At 45.5% G+C, this 16,389-nt stretch overlaps 1 protein-coding gene across 2 annotated transcripts; it reads left to right on the top strand.

Moving 5' to 3' along the window:
* The first annotated feature begins 2,064 nt into the window (after positions 1–2,064).
* LOC112071891 (host cell factor 1) lies at positions 2,065–12,888 on the top strand. Of its 2 annotated transcripts, XM_070439555.1 has the most exons (8): positions 2,065–2,384; positions 2,770–2,907; positions 7,459–7,644; positions 8,140–8,449; positions 10,010–10,073; positions 10,385–10,722; positions 10,796–10,863; positions 10,908–12,888. In XM_070439555.1, the coding sequence occupies exons 1-6, from the start codon at positions 2,097–2,099 to the stop codon at positions 10,422–10,424; spliced, it is 1,026 nt and encodes a 341-aa protein (XP_070295656.1). In that variant the 5' UTR covers positions 2,065–2,096; the 3' UTR covers positions 10,425–10,722; positions 10,796–10,863; positions 10,908–12,888. The 2 variants fall into 2 exon arrangements, with proteins under 2 accessions (XP_070295656.1, XP_023995087.2); XM_024139319.2 differs by lacking the exon at positions 10,796–10,863.
* The last annotated feature ends 3,501 nt before the right edge of the window (positions 12,889–16,389 follow it).

The raw sequence follows: 16,389 nt of genomic DNA, 5'->3' as shown, positions 1-16,389 counted from the left end.
AGTAGGACCTAGTGGAGCAGCAGGCCAGTGGAGCAGAAGGCCTAGTGGCCGCAGTAGGACCTAGTGGAAGCAGTAAGGCCCTACAGTGGAGGCAGTAGGACTAGGGAGCCGATAGGACCTAGTTGGAGCAGTAGGACCTAGTGGAGCAAGCAGCCCTAGTGAAGCAGCAAAGGTACCTAGTGGAAGCAGTACAGGACCAGTGGAGCAGTAGGACCTAGTGGAGCCAGAGGCCCTAGTGGAGCGCAGGCCCTGTGGACGCACAGGCCTAGTGGAGCAGTAGCCCTAGTGGAGCAGTAGGACCTGTGGAGAGTAGGACCTAGTGGGAGCTATATAGTGACCTAGTGGAGCAGCAGGCCCTAGTGGAGCAGTAGGACTAGTGGAGGCAGTAGGCCCTAGTGGAGGCAGTAGGACTATGGAGCAGTAGGACCTAGTGGAGCAGCAGGCCCCTAGTGGGAGCAGTTAGGACCTAGTAGAGCATTAAAGGACCTAGTGGAGGCAGTAGCCCTAGTGGAGCAGTAGGCCCAGTGGGAGCAGTAAGGCCCTAGTGGAGCAGTAGGACCTAGTGGAGCAAGTAGGCCCTAGTGGAGCAGTAGGCCCTAGTGGAGCAGTAGGTCCTAGTGGAGCCAGTAGGACCTAGTGGAGCAGTAGGACCTAGTGGAGGCAGTAGGACTAGTGGAGCAGTAAGGACCTAGTGGAGCATAGTACCTAGTGGACAGTAAGGCCCTAGTGGCGGCAGTAAGGACCTAGGGAGCCAGTTAGGCCCTCGTGAGCAGTAGGCCCTAGTGGAGCAGTAGGACCTAGTGGAGCAGTAGGACCTAGTGGAAGCAGTAGACCTAGTGGGAGCAGTACGGACTAGTGAGCAGCCGGCCCTAGTGGGAAGCAGTTAGGCCTAGTGGAGCAGTAAAGGCCCTAGTGGAGCAGTACGGCCCTATGGAAGCGTAGGCCCTAGTGGAGCAGTAGGCCCTAAAGTGGGGAGCAGTAGGCCCTAGTGGAGCAGTAGGCCCTAGTGGAGCAGTAGCACCTAGTGGAGCAATAGGACCTAGTTCCACGTCTGTCTTCTCTACTCCTCATTGACAGCTGTATAGCCAGGGTCTTGTCTGCTCTTCTCTCTCTTCCTCTGGCTGGTCCGACTCTCAGTCCCCATCTATGTACTCACTCATCGACAGCGTGCTGTGCGGCTCAGGACAGCCTGTATGGCCTTGGCCTGGCGTTAGCCTCCTCAGTAGCAGCGTGTTGTGCCGCCTCCATCGCTGCAGCGGTAAAGCCAGCTCCTCGGGGGTTAAACCCGTCACCATCAGGGTTTGCTGGCCCCCAGAGCCACTTCAGACATACAGCTCTGCAGGACAGTCCCTAGACAACAAGATTCGAGACAAAGGGGGAACTTGTTGAGGACAATCAAATAATATTCACCACATCTTGACCGACGAACAACATGTCTGCTCAGAAATGACAGTGAAAAAAAAATACCCCTGCTCCCCCTGGTTTCTGTTCCCTCCATGCCCTCCACATGGCATGTATCCAGCTGCAGCCCTCCTCCGGGTCACGACCCTCACTGTGCCTCTGGGACGAGTCGGTCTGCATGGCTCCTCTTCCTCTTCGGCCCCCGATGCCACCGCCGTCGGACGACCCAGCATTTGAATGAGATCTCCCTGGAGAAATATAGAAGAGAAAGAGTCACGGAGAGAAGAGAGAAGGAAGAGGCGACGGAGGCAAGGAGAGAAGGAGAGAGAGAGAGGAGAGCGAGAGAGAGAAGGAGAAGCGAGAAGGAGAGCGAGAGAAGCGAGAAGAAGTGAGTAGAAGGAGAAGCAAGAGCGAGAGAGAGAGGAAGGAGAGAGAAGGAGAAGCAAGAGAGAAGGAGGAGCGAGAGAAGAGGAAGAGCGAGAGTGAGAGAAGGCAAGAGCAAGAGCGAGAGAGAAGAGGAGAGCGAGAGGAGAGCGAGAGGAGAGCGAGACCGCAGAGAGAAGGAGCCGTGAGGAGAGAAGAGAAGGAAGCGAGAAGGAGAGCGAGTGAGAGAAGAGAGCGAGAGCAGGAGAGCGAGTGAAACCTGTCTTGTCTGTCTCCGTCTTTTCTGTCCGTCAGTCTTTTCGGTGATCTGAATGTATTGTTTGCATTTGTTAAGTAAGCACTTTGAACAGCGTTGTATAAATAAAGTTTATGATTTGACCCAGCCCACCGAGGGCCTGGCCCCAGCAGACAGCCTGAACGACCCGGCGTCAGAGAGTAACGCCGATGAGCTGGCTGCTGCAGTGACCCAGGCTGTGGCCCGGCTAGCCCCGTCCTGCACCTTAACCCCCACTCAGACCATGATGCTGGCCAGCCCGGCTAAGATACAGGCAGCTACGACCACGGCAGAGGTGGTGAATGGAATAGAGTCTGCTGCTGGGGTGAGTGGATTAGACTGGCTGTGGCTGGCTTCCTGGCTGACCTCTGTTAACCGGATTTTAATCATTGAAGTAACTCAAAATGGCTGTTATTTAGTTCACTATGAGATGGTTTTATACGACATTGTTAAAGGGTCATACATGCTCGTGACAAGTGTGTTTTCTAACCATCATGTGTCGTCCAGATTTCTGTTCTCCTCTTTGACAAACCACCTCATTATTGTAAAATATCTATATATTATTTTATTTTTAATAACTTATCTGGCTGAATAAAGGTTCCTAAAGAAATTATAAATAACATATTAATGTAGATCCGCTCATTTTAATTATTAATAAATGTGAAAACCTGTTATTCATATTGTGTTCTAACCGCCGTGTCTTTCTCCAGAGGCCAGGACCGCCTCCCGCGGTGGCCAAAGCCCCGCTGAAGAAAGACAACCAGTGGTTTGACGTTGGCATCGTCAAGGTCACCAACACGGTGGTCACGCACTACTACCTACCCGACGAAGACGCGGCTGCTGTTGATGTAAGTCACTAACGGCGACGATCGACACCTCGAACGTTGACTGCTGTTGTTTCTGAAGTCACTAATAGTATCGACGATAATGCATTTGGGTTTATGTAGAGCTTTTTATAGTGGTTTCACACATTCTGATTTTTTGTTTTCCTCAATTCCTCACACGCTCGCTCATAGTCTCATTCTCAAAATGTGTTGGAGGAGAATATCCCAAGGTCCCTCCCTCTGAACTTCTCCTCCAGTGCTTTTTGAGGAGGAGGAGGTAAGGGGAGATGATGCGACGAATCAAGGAGAGACTTAAGATCTACGGCTTCCTTCTACTAGGGCTGTTTGGCATGAGTCACGGTGATCTCCTTTTATGCATTCTAAACATGCTTTGGTTGTACCCCACTTGCTAACGGCCATCAGGTCCTACTGGCCTGGTACTCAGGGCTCTATTGTCCCTCCATCAGGTCCTAATGGCCTGGTACTCAGGGCTCTATTGTCCCTCCATCAGCGTCCTAATGGCCTGGTACTCAGGGCTCTATTGTCCCTCCATCAGGTCCTAATGGCATGGTACTCAGGGCTCTATTGTCTCCTCCATCCAGGTCCTATGGCCTGGTACTCAGGGCTCTATTGTCCCTCCATCAGGTCCTAATGGCATGGTACTCAGGGCTCTATTTTCCTCCATCAGGTCCTAATGGCCTGGTACTCAGGGCTCTATTGTCTCCTCCATCAGTCCTAATGGCCTGGTACTCAGGGCTCTATTGTCCCTCCATCAGGTCCTAATGGCCTGGTACTTCAGGGCTCACATCAGGTTCCTAATGGCCTGGTACTCAGGGTCTCTATTGTCCCTCCATCAAGTTCCTAAGGTCTGGTACTCAGGGCTCTATTGTCCCTCCATCAGGTGCCTAATGGCCTGGGTACTCAGGGCTCTATTGTCCCTCCATCCAGGTCCTAATGGCCGGTACTAGGGCTCTATTGTCCCCCATCAGCCTATGGCCTGGTACTCAGGGCTCTATTGTCCCTCCATCAGGTCCTATGGCCTGTACTCAGGGCTCTATTGCCCTCCATCAGGTCCTAATGCCTGGTACCAGGGCTAATATTGTCCCTCCATCAGGTCCTAATGGCCTGGTACTCAGGGCTCTATTGTCCCTCCATCAGGTCCTAACGGCCTGGTACTCAGGGCTCTATTGTCCCTCCATTCACTCCTAATGCTGGTATCAGGCTCTATTGTCCTCCATCAGGTCCCTAATGGCCTGGTACTCAGGGCTCTATTGTCCCTCCATCAGGTCCTTAATGGCCTGTACCAGGGCTCTAATTGTCCCTCCATCAGTCCTAAATGGCCTGGTACTCAGGGCTCTAATTGTCCTCCCATCAGGTCCTAATGGCCTGGTACTCAGGGCTCTATTGTCCCTCCATCAGGTCTAAGGCCTGGTACTCAGGGCTCTATTGTCCTCCATCAGGTCCTAATGGCCGTGGTACTCAGGCCTCTATTGTCCCTCCATCACGGTCCTAATGCCTGTACTCAGGGCTCTATTGTCCCTCCATCAGGTCTAATGCTGGTTACTCAGGGGCTCTATTGTCCCTCCATCAGGTCCTATGGCCTGGCTACTCAGGCTCTATTGTCCCTCCACAGTCTTGGCCTGGTACTCAGGCTCTATTGTCCCTCCATCAGGTCCTAACGGCCTGTACTCAGGGCTCTATTGTCCCTCCATCAGGCTTCCTATGGCCTGGTACTCAGCCTCTATGTGTACCCTCCATCAGGTCCTAATGCGGGGTACTCATGGGCTCATATTGTCCCTCCATGCAGGTCCTATTGGCCTTACCCAGGCTCTAATTGTCCCCTCCATGCAGGTCCTATAATGCCTGGTACTCAGGCTCTATTGTCCTCTCAGTCCTAATGCCCTCGCGTACTCAGGAGCTCTATTTCCCTCCATCAGTCCTAACGGACCTGTACTCAGGGCTCTACTTGTCCCTCCATCAGGTCCTAATGGCCTGGTACTCAGGGCTCTATTGTCCCTCCATCAGGTCCTATTGGCCTGGTACTCAGGGCTCTATTGTCCCTCCATCAGGTCCTATTGGCCTGGTACTCAGGGCTCTATTGTCCCTCCATCCTATTGGCCTGGTACTCAGGCCTCTATTGTCCCTCTAACCCCTCTGACATCAATGTAATGTAAAATCACATCCAACACTGATCATCAAAACAGTACGCAGCTTTTAAAACTCCCCTCACTGTGACGATCAGATTTGAAGAAACAATTTCAACAGCGGGTTGAAACAGTGAAAAAACATGGTTGTTTTTTGATGTCGTTTTAAAGCCTAACGCAACAAAATGGACAGCGCTTTCTGAGGTGAGGATTCATTCYAAGCACCCATAATTATATTAGAGCCTATGAGCCCAAGCTTTCTAAAATAATTAAAAAAAACGGAATTAAAATAACGATTGTACACTTATAAGATACATAGGTTACTGCATGTTACCCAAAACAGAAAACAAGACTGATTTAGGATAATTGGTCTAGGCTTTTTGAGTGTGGACTGTTATGATGCGTACTGAATGGACTGGTTATCTAATGATACGCTCAAATGTTTATTCTTGAGTCTGGGAGAGAACCTATAACCCTTGGCGATGCTGTTGGTTCAAGGATTGTGCCGGGCGGCTTATAGTTAGCCTTRGATTTAGAGAGAATTTAAAAAWATATATATTTTCATAATTAATTGAYTGACACCGTTAACCTTTTTAGCTATACAGCCTCCTCTCTCACCTTTTTATTCGTTTCTAGAGCGCGCAGAAAGGCTGTCGACAGTTTAGTGACACTGTCTTTCCTTGTGAAAACACGTTACAATCGATGTTAAATGAAGCACTGGGTAGCGGCAGGAACAAGGTTGGAGAGCACATGACGTTACAGCATTATTCTAAAATGTATTAAATAAATAAAAAATTCTCATAAATTTACACACACTACCCCATAATGACAACGCAAAAACATGTTTTAAAAAAAAACAAATATTACATTTACATAAGTATTCAGACCCTTTACTCAGTACTTTGTTCAAGTGCCTTTGGCAGCGATTACAGCTTTGAGTCTTCTTGGGTATGACGCTACAAGCTCGGCACGCCTGTATTTTAGTGAGTTTCTCCCATTCTTCTCTGCAGATCCTCTCAAGCTCTGTCAGGTTGGATGWGGAGCGTCGCTGTACAGCTATTTTCAGGTCTTTCCAGAGATGATCAATCTGGTTCAAGTCTGGGCCACTCAAGAACATTGAGACTTGTCCCAAAGCCACTCCTGCGTTGTTTTGGCTGTGTGCTTAGGGTTGTTGTCCTGTTGGAAGGTGAACCTTCACCCCAGTCTGTGGTACTGAGCGCTCTGGAGCAGGTTTTCATCAAGGATCTCTAKWTTTTTCCCGTTCATCTTTCCGTCAATCCTGATTTAGTCTCCAAGTCCCTGCCTCTGAAAAACATCCCCACAGCATGATGCTGCCACCACCATGCTTCACCGTAGGGATGGTGCCAGGTTTCCTCCAGACGTGACGTTTGGCATTCAGGCCAAAGAGTTCAATCTTGGTTTCATCAGAGATGGTTGTCCTTCTGGAAGGTTCTCCCACTCCACAGAGGAATTCTGTCAGAGTGACCATCGGGTTCTTGGTGACTCCCTTGACCAAGGCCCTTCTTCACCCGATTGGTCAGTTTGGCCGGGCGGACAGCTTTAGGAAGAGTCTTGGTGGTTTCCAAACTTCTTCCATTTAAGAATGATGGAGGCACTGTGTCTTGGGGACCTCAATACTGCAGAATGTTTTGGTACCCTTCCCCAGATCTTGTGCTCGACACAATCCTGCTCAGAGCTCTACAGACAATTCCTTCAACCTCATAGCTTGTTTTTTGCTCTGACATACACTGTCAACTGTGGGACCTTATATAGACAGGTGTGCCTTTCCAAATCATGTCCAATCAATTGAATTTACCACAGGTGGACTCCAATCAAGTTGTAGAAACATCTCAAGGATGATCAATGGAAACCAGATGCATCTGAGCTAAATTTAGAGTCTCACAGCAAAGGGTCTGAATACTTATTTAAATAAGGTGTTTCAGTTTTTTATTTGTAATAAATTAGCAAAAATTACAAACCCGTTTTACCTTTGTCATTGAGGTATTGTGTGTAGATTGATGAGGAAAAACAGTTATTTAATCCATTTTAGAATAAGGCTGTGATGTAACAAAATGTTGAAAAAAAGTGAAAGGGTCAGAATACTTTCCAAATGCCACTGAATGTTTTGATTTCTCAGACATTGTAAGGTTTGTATAAATAACTAAATAAATAATAATAAATAACTCTAAATCTAGCATATAGGACCTGTTTCACGTAATCGCTATCACCTCAATATAGCCAAAAATGTCCTTAATATTTTCAGCTAAGTTCAATTATATTGTTCTTACTATAAAATCGTTTAATATAAAATAATGTCACGGGACTTATAAACATATCTTGTCAGCTAAATGAACAAGCCTACAGCCTACGTCATGGAGTATAGCCAGATAAGAGATCAAGGAAAACATGTAGTTTTTCTTGTGTGTTGTAGGATGACTCTGGGACGATCCCGGACTACAGTCAGATGAGGAAGATGGATCTCCAGCCAGGGACGGCCTATAAATTCAGGGTGGCCGGGATCAACACCTGTGGCCGGGGGAACTTCTCGGAGGTCTCAGCCTTCAAGACCTGTCTACCAGGCTTCCCCGGAGCTCCCTGTGCTATCAAGATCAGCAAGGTAACACATTTTATTTTATTAAATTACATTTTTAGTTTTTAACCAGTTAAGTCAGTAAAGAACAAATTCTTAAACATATTTTACCCAGGAAGTGTTATTTTATCAAACATATTTTAAAATTCAAAAGGCACTCGCACATCTGAGGAATCTTATTTGCAGGTGCCAATGGCAACAATTGAACAAGATGAAGGAAAAAGAAACCGCACACTGCTCTTGATAGTATCACCGATATTTAATAGCTTTACGTATCGGCCTTCCTCAGAGCTCTGACCAGAGGCAGTGTGCGGTTTCCTTTTTCCTTCATCAAACATATTTTACCCAGGAAGTGTTATTTTATCAAACATATTTTACCCAGGAAGTGTTATTTTATCAAACATATTTTACCCAGGAAGTGTTATTTTATCAAACATATATTTTATTTCACCTTGTTTATATGATTCTGTTTTTATAGCTCATATTACGCTTTCTTCCCCTCTCTTCCTCCTCCTCACTCAGAGCCCAGACGGCGCCCACCTGACCTGGGAGCCTCCGTCGGTCACATCTGGTAAGATCATTGAGTACTCGGTGTACCTGGCCATCCAGAGCGCCCAGAGCGGGGAACAGGCCAAGCCCACCACCACCACCACCCCAGCCCAGCTGGCTTTCATGCGGGTCTTCTGTGGGCCCAACCCCTCCTGCCTGGTGCAGTCGTCCAGCCTCTCCAACGCACACATAGACTACACCACCAAGCCTGCCATCATCTTCCGTATCGCAGCCCGCAACGAGAAAGGCTACGGCCCTGCCACGCAGGTCAGGTGGCTCCAAGGTACGGAACGTTATGTTAAGCTCGATTCAGTTGTCAATATTACATTGAACACAACATGTAAAGTGTTGGTCTCATGTTTCACYAGCTGAAATAAAACAGCCCAGAAATGTTCCATTATGCACAAAAAGCTTATTTCTCTAAAATGTTGTTGCACAAATTTGTTTATATCCCTGTTAGTTAGAATTTCTCCTTTACCAAGATAATCCATCCACCTGACAGGTGTGGCATATCAAGAAGCTGATTGAACAAAATGATCATTACACAGGTGCACCTTGTGCTGGGGGACAATAAAAGGCCACTCTAAAATGTGCAGTTTTGTCAGACAACACAATGCCACAGATGTCTCAAGTTGATGTAGCGTGCAATTGGCATGCTGACTGCAGGAATGTCCACCAGAGCTGTTACCAGAGAATGTATTATTAATTTCTCTACCATAAGACGCCTCTAACGTCATTTTAGAGAATTTAGCAGTACGTCCAACTGGCCTTACAACCACAGACCACGTGTAACCAGCCCAGGACCTCCACATCTGGCTTCTTCACCTGCGGGATCGTCTGAGACCAGCCACCCGGACAGCTGATGAAACTGTGGGTTTGCACAAACTGAAGAATTTCTGCACAAACTGCCAGAAACCGTTTCGAGGAAGTTGACCTGCGTGCTCGTCCTCGCCAGGGTCGTGAACTGACCGCAGTTCGGCGTCGTAACCGACTTCAGTGGGCAACATGCTCACCTTCGATGGCCACTGGACAACTGTGGTCTTCACGGATGAATCCTGGTTTCAACTATACCTGGCAGATGGCAGACAGCGTGTATGGCGTCGTGTGGGTGAGCGGTTTGCTGATGTCAACGTTGTGAACGGAGTGCCACATGGTGGCGGTGGGGTTATGGTATGGGAAGGGAAGGCATAAGCTACGGACAACCAACACGATTGCATTTTATCGATGGCAATTTGAATTCACAGAGATACCGTGATGAGATCCTGAGGCCCATTGTCGTGCCATTCATCCGCCGCCATCACCTCATGTTTCAGCATGATAATGCACGGCCTCATGTCGCAAGGATTTGTACACAATTCCTGGAAGCTGTGAATTTCCCCGTTTTTTTCCATGGTCTGCATAATCACCAGACGTCACCACACCCGTTGAGCATGTTTGGGATGCTCTGGATCGACGTGTATGACGGCGTGTTCCAGTTCCCGTCGATATCCCGCATCGTCACACAACCATTTGAAGAGGAGTGGGACAATATTCCATAATCAACAGTCTGATCAACTCTCTGTGAAGATGTCACGCTGCATGAGGCAAATGGTGGTCACACCAGACACCGCCTGGGTTTCTGATCTACGCCCATATCTTTATTTTTTATATATTTTTTATATCTGTGACCAACTGTATTCCCAGTCATGTGAAATCCATAGATTAGGGCCTAATAGAATTTTTCAATTGACTGATTTCCCTTATCTGAGCTGAAACTCCTGTAAAAATTTTGAAATTGTTGCGTATAGTGTTTTTATATTTTTTGTGTTCAGTACAATCCTAACCGTTTCCCCTCTCCCTGTAGAGATTAGTAAAGATGGCCTTGCAGGTAAACCTACTGTTAAGAGACCAGGCTCCTCGCCTGACATGTGAGTACTAGGATTCATCCTTCTCTCTCTCTCTCTCTTTTTAATATCCACAGAACGATTAAATAAGAAGTAGAATTCATGAATTCAGGTATTTTAACTGTACATTCCTTAAAAATACTATGATTTCATTTATTTATTTATTTGGAAATGCAAAAGTGTTTGGGGAACAAAAAGTTTTTCAGTAGTCGGTTGTGGCCAAGCCTGTCCCACCCCCTCTGTCATAACTCTTAACTTTCAACTTAACTATCTGTCCTAACTCTGCAGTCCTATCCATGTTCATCTGTTGAATCATGTTTTCTCTCCTCTTGTAGGAAAGCTGCTGGTCCAAAGAAGGCCAGATCAGACCAGTGAGGGGTTTCCTTCCTCTCCCCTTGTTGTCCATGATGACTATGACTGAACTGAAAACAACACCTTCCTACTGAATACAATACCCTAGGCTCCACCCGGACCCCAACCTCTACCAGAACCCCATCTAACCCTACACAGCACATCCTGAACCCAGACCAGGCTCCACCCGGACCCCAACCTCTACCAGAACCCATCTAACCCTACAACAGCACATCCTGAAACCCAGACCAGGCTCCACGGACCCCAACCTCTACCAGAACCCCATCTAACCCTACAACAGCACATCCTGAACCCAGACCAGGCCCCGTCCTGAACCCATAGCAGACCAGGCCCGTCTGAACCCAGACCAGGCCCCGTCCTGAACCCAGACCCAGGCCCCGTCCTGAACCCAGACCAGGCCCCGTCCTGAACCAGACCAGGCCCCGTCCTGAACCCAGACCAGGCCCGTCCTGAACCCAGACAGGCTCCGTCCTGAACCCAGACCAGGCCCCGTCCTGAACCCAGACCAGGCCCCGTCCTGAACCCAGACCAGGCCCCGTCCTGAACCCCAGACCAGGCCCCGTCCTGAACCAACAACCCATCAGTCACAAAATGGCTGTAAAATGATAAAGCTGAGAAACACCAGATCCCCTGCCCTCATCACTGGACGTTGTGGTGCCGTGGACGCCTTATTTCATTCTTCTGTATTTCTTATTGTATTATTATTATTATTATTGATATTATTTTATATTTACTTGTTTAAACCATGGAAAGCGCATAATTAACTTTTTATTTTCCTATGATATGATATGATTTTCTGTGGAATCAAAATTTCAAAAAACTGTTCAGTCTGGTCTAACTGTAGTTGCTAGATAGTTCTCTAGTCTCTTTCATGCGTTTTCTCTCCCCTGTTTATCTACACAAGCAATAGACAACACAAATAACGGCTTATAATACAATCTAGTGTATCTCATTATGTCATTGGGGAGGGGGTGTGGGCATCAGTAGGTTGCACTCAGAAGAATCAAGACTGTTGCTATAGAGACAGTTGGATCAGAAGAAGATGATGTCATTGTCACATCGTCATGGAGATTTAATAAATACACCAAACGGACAGCGGGATGTTGTGGGGGGGGGGGGGGGCAGTGTTTCTCCAATTCCAGGGGAATCCTCATCAACCAATCAATACTCTGTATCTGTCCCGGCTGTCATCTTGCTTTGTGACATCACTGTGTTTTAATGTGTAGCTATGTCAGAGAGGAGACCGAGTTAAAGGATTAGCTTCAGAAAAAAATACCTGTGGTTCATGTAGGTTTAGGAGACTGCTTTATTCTCCCTCTAGTTGACTATCTACTCTGGTAGTTTCTCTGCTTTCATTGGAGGAATTTGTTGAACAGTGATTGGCTGACTGCCAGGGTGACAGTGATTGGCTGACTGCCAGGGTGACAGTGATTGGCTGACTGCCAGGGTGAAACAACCCAATACATATTTTATAACCTGATTTGACAGTTTCAGAATTGGTGGTGTAACGAACGATTTACTTAACAAGGACTTTTTGTACTTGCTCTGCTGCAGAACATAAGATTAGTCAGAAAAAGAGGAGTGGATTGTTTTATTTTTGTTAATTTTTTTATTAAAGGAATTAATTTGCTGAAAAAAATATTTATTTTCATCTTTCCCCTTCTCAATCTGTTGATATTCCATAGTAGAATTAATTTGTTCGACTATGGAATTCAAAAGGTTATTTTTATTTTCCCAAGGCTTGTTTTATTTTRGTTTTTTGTTTTTTTTAGATAAATCCCAGTTTATTCTCAGAAATGTTCTGCCCCCAAATTGTGTAGAAACMTTTCGTATTGATAACCATTTGACATTTTGTTTTTGGTGTATTATGTGTTAAGGTATGCAAGTGTGTAACGTGACTAGTGTTTTTGAACGGAGAGGTTTTTGGTTACCTAGTGGTGGGATATGATGGCAGGAAGAGTGATTGATTGGCTCAGCTAGTATCGGTTCAATTGTAAATAAGTTCCTTCACGTAGCAAGAAGTAAAAAAAAATTTAAAAAAATAAAAAATACTGCTTTTTATATAATTATCTGTAACAAAAATGTTTTTACATGTTTGTCATCTCGGTTGCTTTGTCTAGATATAAAAAAAAAAATATTAAAAAGGAAATGTCTTCCTGCTCTGTCTTGTTCTCGCTTCTGTTTTTCCTCATTGACTATAATGCAGAACCCTTGTTGATATCGTCGTTATGGTTATAATGCCCAAGATGCATTGGCAGGCAGGGACGTCAGGAGGTTGTATTAAGAACCAAACATAGAAATAGAATCTAGAATAGATTGTTGGAATAGATTATATTTCTATGGAAGCAACAGCTAGCTGATGGAGAATTTGAGCTTTTGTTCAATCTGATCTGACAGATGTTTGGGTATTAAACTGTTTGTGAATATTACTATGGAAAATAAAACTTTTTAGTGCATCCTTTTCTTACCAGTTCTGGAGATGTGACTTATTTTGTGTGAATGTTGTGTTGCTAATGAGGGGAGAGACATATTTTCCTTAACTTGGAACACTGGTTGAGTTCACCACCACATCTACTTATGTCTCTAATTGTTCATCCTTGTGTAAATGTAAAATATAAAGTACATACTGTTCGGTTATATACTACAACTGTTGTGGGTAGTCAGAATATAATTGTTAGTTTTAAAACGTTTACATGCTTGTAAGGACGATTTCCCTAATAATCCTTTTTTACARGGGTTTGCGAACTACCTTTTATAAAAGAGTGCRGTGTATAAAGTCAGAAAATCTGCTGTCTCAGCCACTGCCTGTCACCAAGGGAGTACCCCAAGGCTCAATCCTAGGCCCCACGCTCTTCTCAATTTACATCAACAGCATAGCTCAGGCAGTAGGAAGCTCTCTCATCCATTTATATGCAGATGATACAGTCTTATACTCAGCTGGCCCCTCCCCGGGTTTTGTGTTAAACGCTCTACAACAAAGCTTTCTTAGTGTCCAACAATCTTTCTCTGCCCTTAACCTTGTTCTGAACGCCTCCAAAACAAAGGTCATGTGGTTTGGTAAGAAGAATGCCCCTCTCCCCACAGGTGTGATTACTACCTCTGAGGGTTTAGAGCTTGAGGTAGTCACCTCGTACAAGTGCTTGGGAGAATGGCTAGACGGTACGTTGTCCTTCTCTCAGCACATATCAAAGCTGCAGACTAAGGTTAAATCCTCTATCATAATTGCTCCTCTTTCACCCCAGCTGCCAAACGAACCCTGATTCAGATGACCATCCTACCCATGTTAGATTACGGAGACATAATTTATAGATCGGCAGGTGTTCTTTACCATTCGACCATCAGATTTGCCACCAATGTTCCTTATAGGACACATCACTGCACTCTGTACTCCTCTGTAAACTGGTCATCTCTGTATACCCGTCGCAAGACCCACTGGTTGATGCTTATTTATAAAACCCTCTTAGGCCTCACTCCCCCCTATCTGAGATATCTACTGCACCCTCATCCTCCACATACAACACCCGTTCTGCCAGTCACATTCTGTTAAAGGTCCCCAAATCACACACATCCCTGGGTCGCTCCTCTTTTCAGTTCGCTGCAGCTAGCGACTGGAACAAGCTGCAACAAACACTCAACTGGACGTTTTATACATCTCTTCATTCAAAGACTCAATCATGGACACTCTTACTGACAGTTGTGGCTGCTTCGCGTGATGAATTGTTGTCTCTACCTTCTTGCCCTTTGTGCTGTTGTCTGTGCCCAATAATGTTTTACCACGTTTTGTGCTGCTACCATGTTGCCATGCTGTGTTGTCTTAGGTCTCTCTTTATGTTGTGTCTCTGTCGTGATGTGTTTTGTCACATTTTTTATTTAATCCCAGGCCCCCATCCCCGTAGGAAACCTTTTGCCTTTTGATAGGCCATCATTGTAAATAAGAATTTGTTCGTTAACTGACTTGCTTAGTTAAATAAATTAAATAAACATGTACACATCTGAAATCAGGTTACGGAAACCAAGGAGGAGAGTTTAGTCCGCTAGCTAGCGAAGGGACTTTGGATAAATGCAACAACAATAAATCTCCATTCAAAATAAAAGTTCTACCACAGTGACCATGTTATTTTTATGATACCTTTTTGATTCTGAGTTGGGGCATGTAAAGTATGGAAACTATTTCTAAGATACTTTCATTCTTCCCGAACTCAGAGGGAGGCTTGTACTACTGGTGCTGGCCCACGGAAGATCAGACACCGCTGGAAAGCCGATTAAACTGTTTTTACGTATCCTAATATTTTTCCAAAGATTGCCAGAGGTCAATATATAACGACGAGATTTCTCATGACTCTGCATAAAGTGGTAGTCCTCCCAAAGGCGGGAAGGCAGGCGACAAGTTTAGTTCCAAAAGAAACCCATAGAAACGCATTGGGTTTATTTTCGGTGAGAGTGAAACCTCTCGCTTCGCCTCTTCCTCTGTGAGATTACTCACCAAACAAATGTCATTGTTCTATCTATGCTACTACATTGATGTTGATACCACAGCGCCCTCTATCTGTTCAGCATGCCATTGCAGTCTGCCATTACGGTCACTTGATGACAACACTCGTCAATGTAAAACCGTCAGCTAGCATCTTGCTCTAGAGCAAACTATTCTCTTACATTGGTAGGTAGTTTACTGTATTAGTTAGCTACCACATTATTGATAACATGATTTATCAGCTAGTTTGATATACCAGAGAAGTTTGTAGATGCCCTTCCTCACGATTAAAAAGTTTGAATGAGCCATTTAGCCAAGGGAGCTTAGCTAGCTAACGTGAGTTAATTGGCGGATTCGATTATYCTGCACCGCGGCGCACTGGTCCATGACCCGCGACGTTTATGAGCAAAGCGACGAGGGAGGAGTGGCGTTTAAATCGAACAGTAATCTGCACCYCTCGATCATGTCAACAAGGCAGCATTGTGAATCATCCAAAAGCATTTTTTTTTTCTTAAAATATATTGTATCGACTCGCGTGGACAGTTATGTGTCTTTGTTCTGATGTTATGTTGTTGTGTGACGATAAGGACACATTTATCCGCATTTTATATGGGTTTCGTGGGGTCCAGTATGCCAGTCCCCCTGCTATCACGCCAATCAAGGGAATGGCTGAAATGCACGGCCGGCCCGCGGCAGATTGACGAGGGCGGCATTTTCTGAGCTAAACTGACAAAGACGCACAACAACACATACAATTTCACATAATTCTGCACCAAAACAATGACAATTTCTCTCAACCAGTAGCATACGGGCTTTTTAGTTATGCATTGATGCCGCTCTGTGATAAGCAGTGCCCATCTTGTTTTGAGCTGACTTTGCTGCATAGCACACACCCGGAGGCAGCCTGATTCCAGAACTAATGCAATCAACTTTCACCCGGTGCATAACACGCCTATCCGGGCGCCCGCGCCTGATTAATCGAATCCCCTCATTGTTAACCATCTCTGTAAAAATGGACCGGAGTACCACCACAGATAGAACAATAAGACAGATATTTCACTGGGTGTATAAATATGAAGCATCCGCTTGGCGTTTCCTCCCACTACCAAATATGGAAATGGAAAATTGAAATATAGGAAATTGAAATAGACTATTTTAGAAATTAAAGATAAAATAAATAGATTTTCTCTCTTCTCACTAAGCATGTTGATATTATATTAATACCTGGGTTTTTATTAGAAGAGTGTCATCATATATTCCTGCAGAAGGCTACTTACTATAGGCTACTGTTGCCTTCTGGGAATGTAATTCTTCAACCACCAGACACTGATGGTCTAAAGGTTTGTGGGAGGATTAACACATTCTCACTTCAAGTTAAGTTTTTATACTTTTGTGTAAACGTTGTGTAGACGTAAACAACATTATCTTTACCCCCCTCCATGAGTTGTAGATGCTGAGACATTATCTTTACCCCCCTCCATGAGTTGTAGATGCTGA

Source organism: Salvelinus sp. IW2-2015, unplaced genomic scaffold (assembly GCF_002910315.2).
Source record: "Salvelinus sp. IW2-2015 unplaced genomic scaffold, ASM291031v2 Un_scaffold1758, whole genome shotgun sequence".
Taxonomy (NCBI): domain Eukaryota; kingdom Metazoa; phylum Chordata; class Actinopteri; order Salmoniformes; family Salmonidae; genus Salvelinus; species Salvelinus sp. IW2-2015.
The sequence above is the reverse complement of the archived record's forward strand: the minus strand, read 5'-3'. Positions and strand labels throughout refer to the sequence as shown.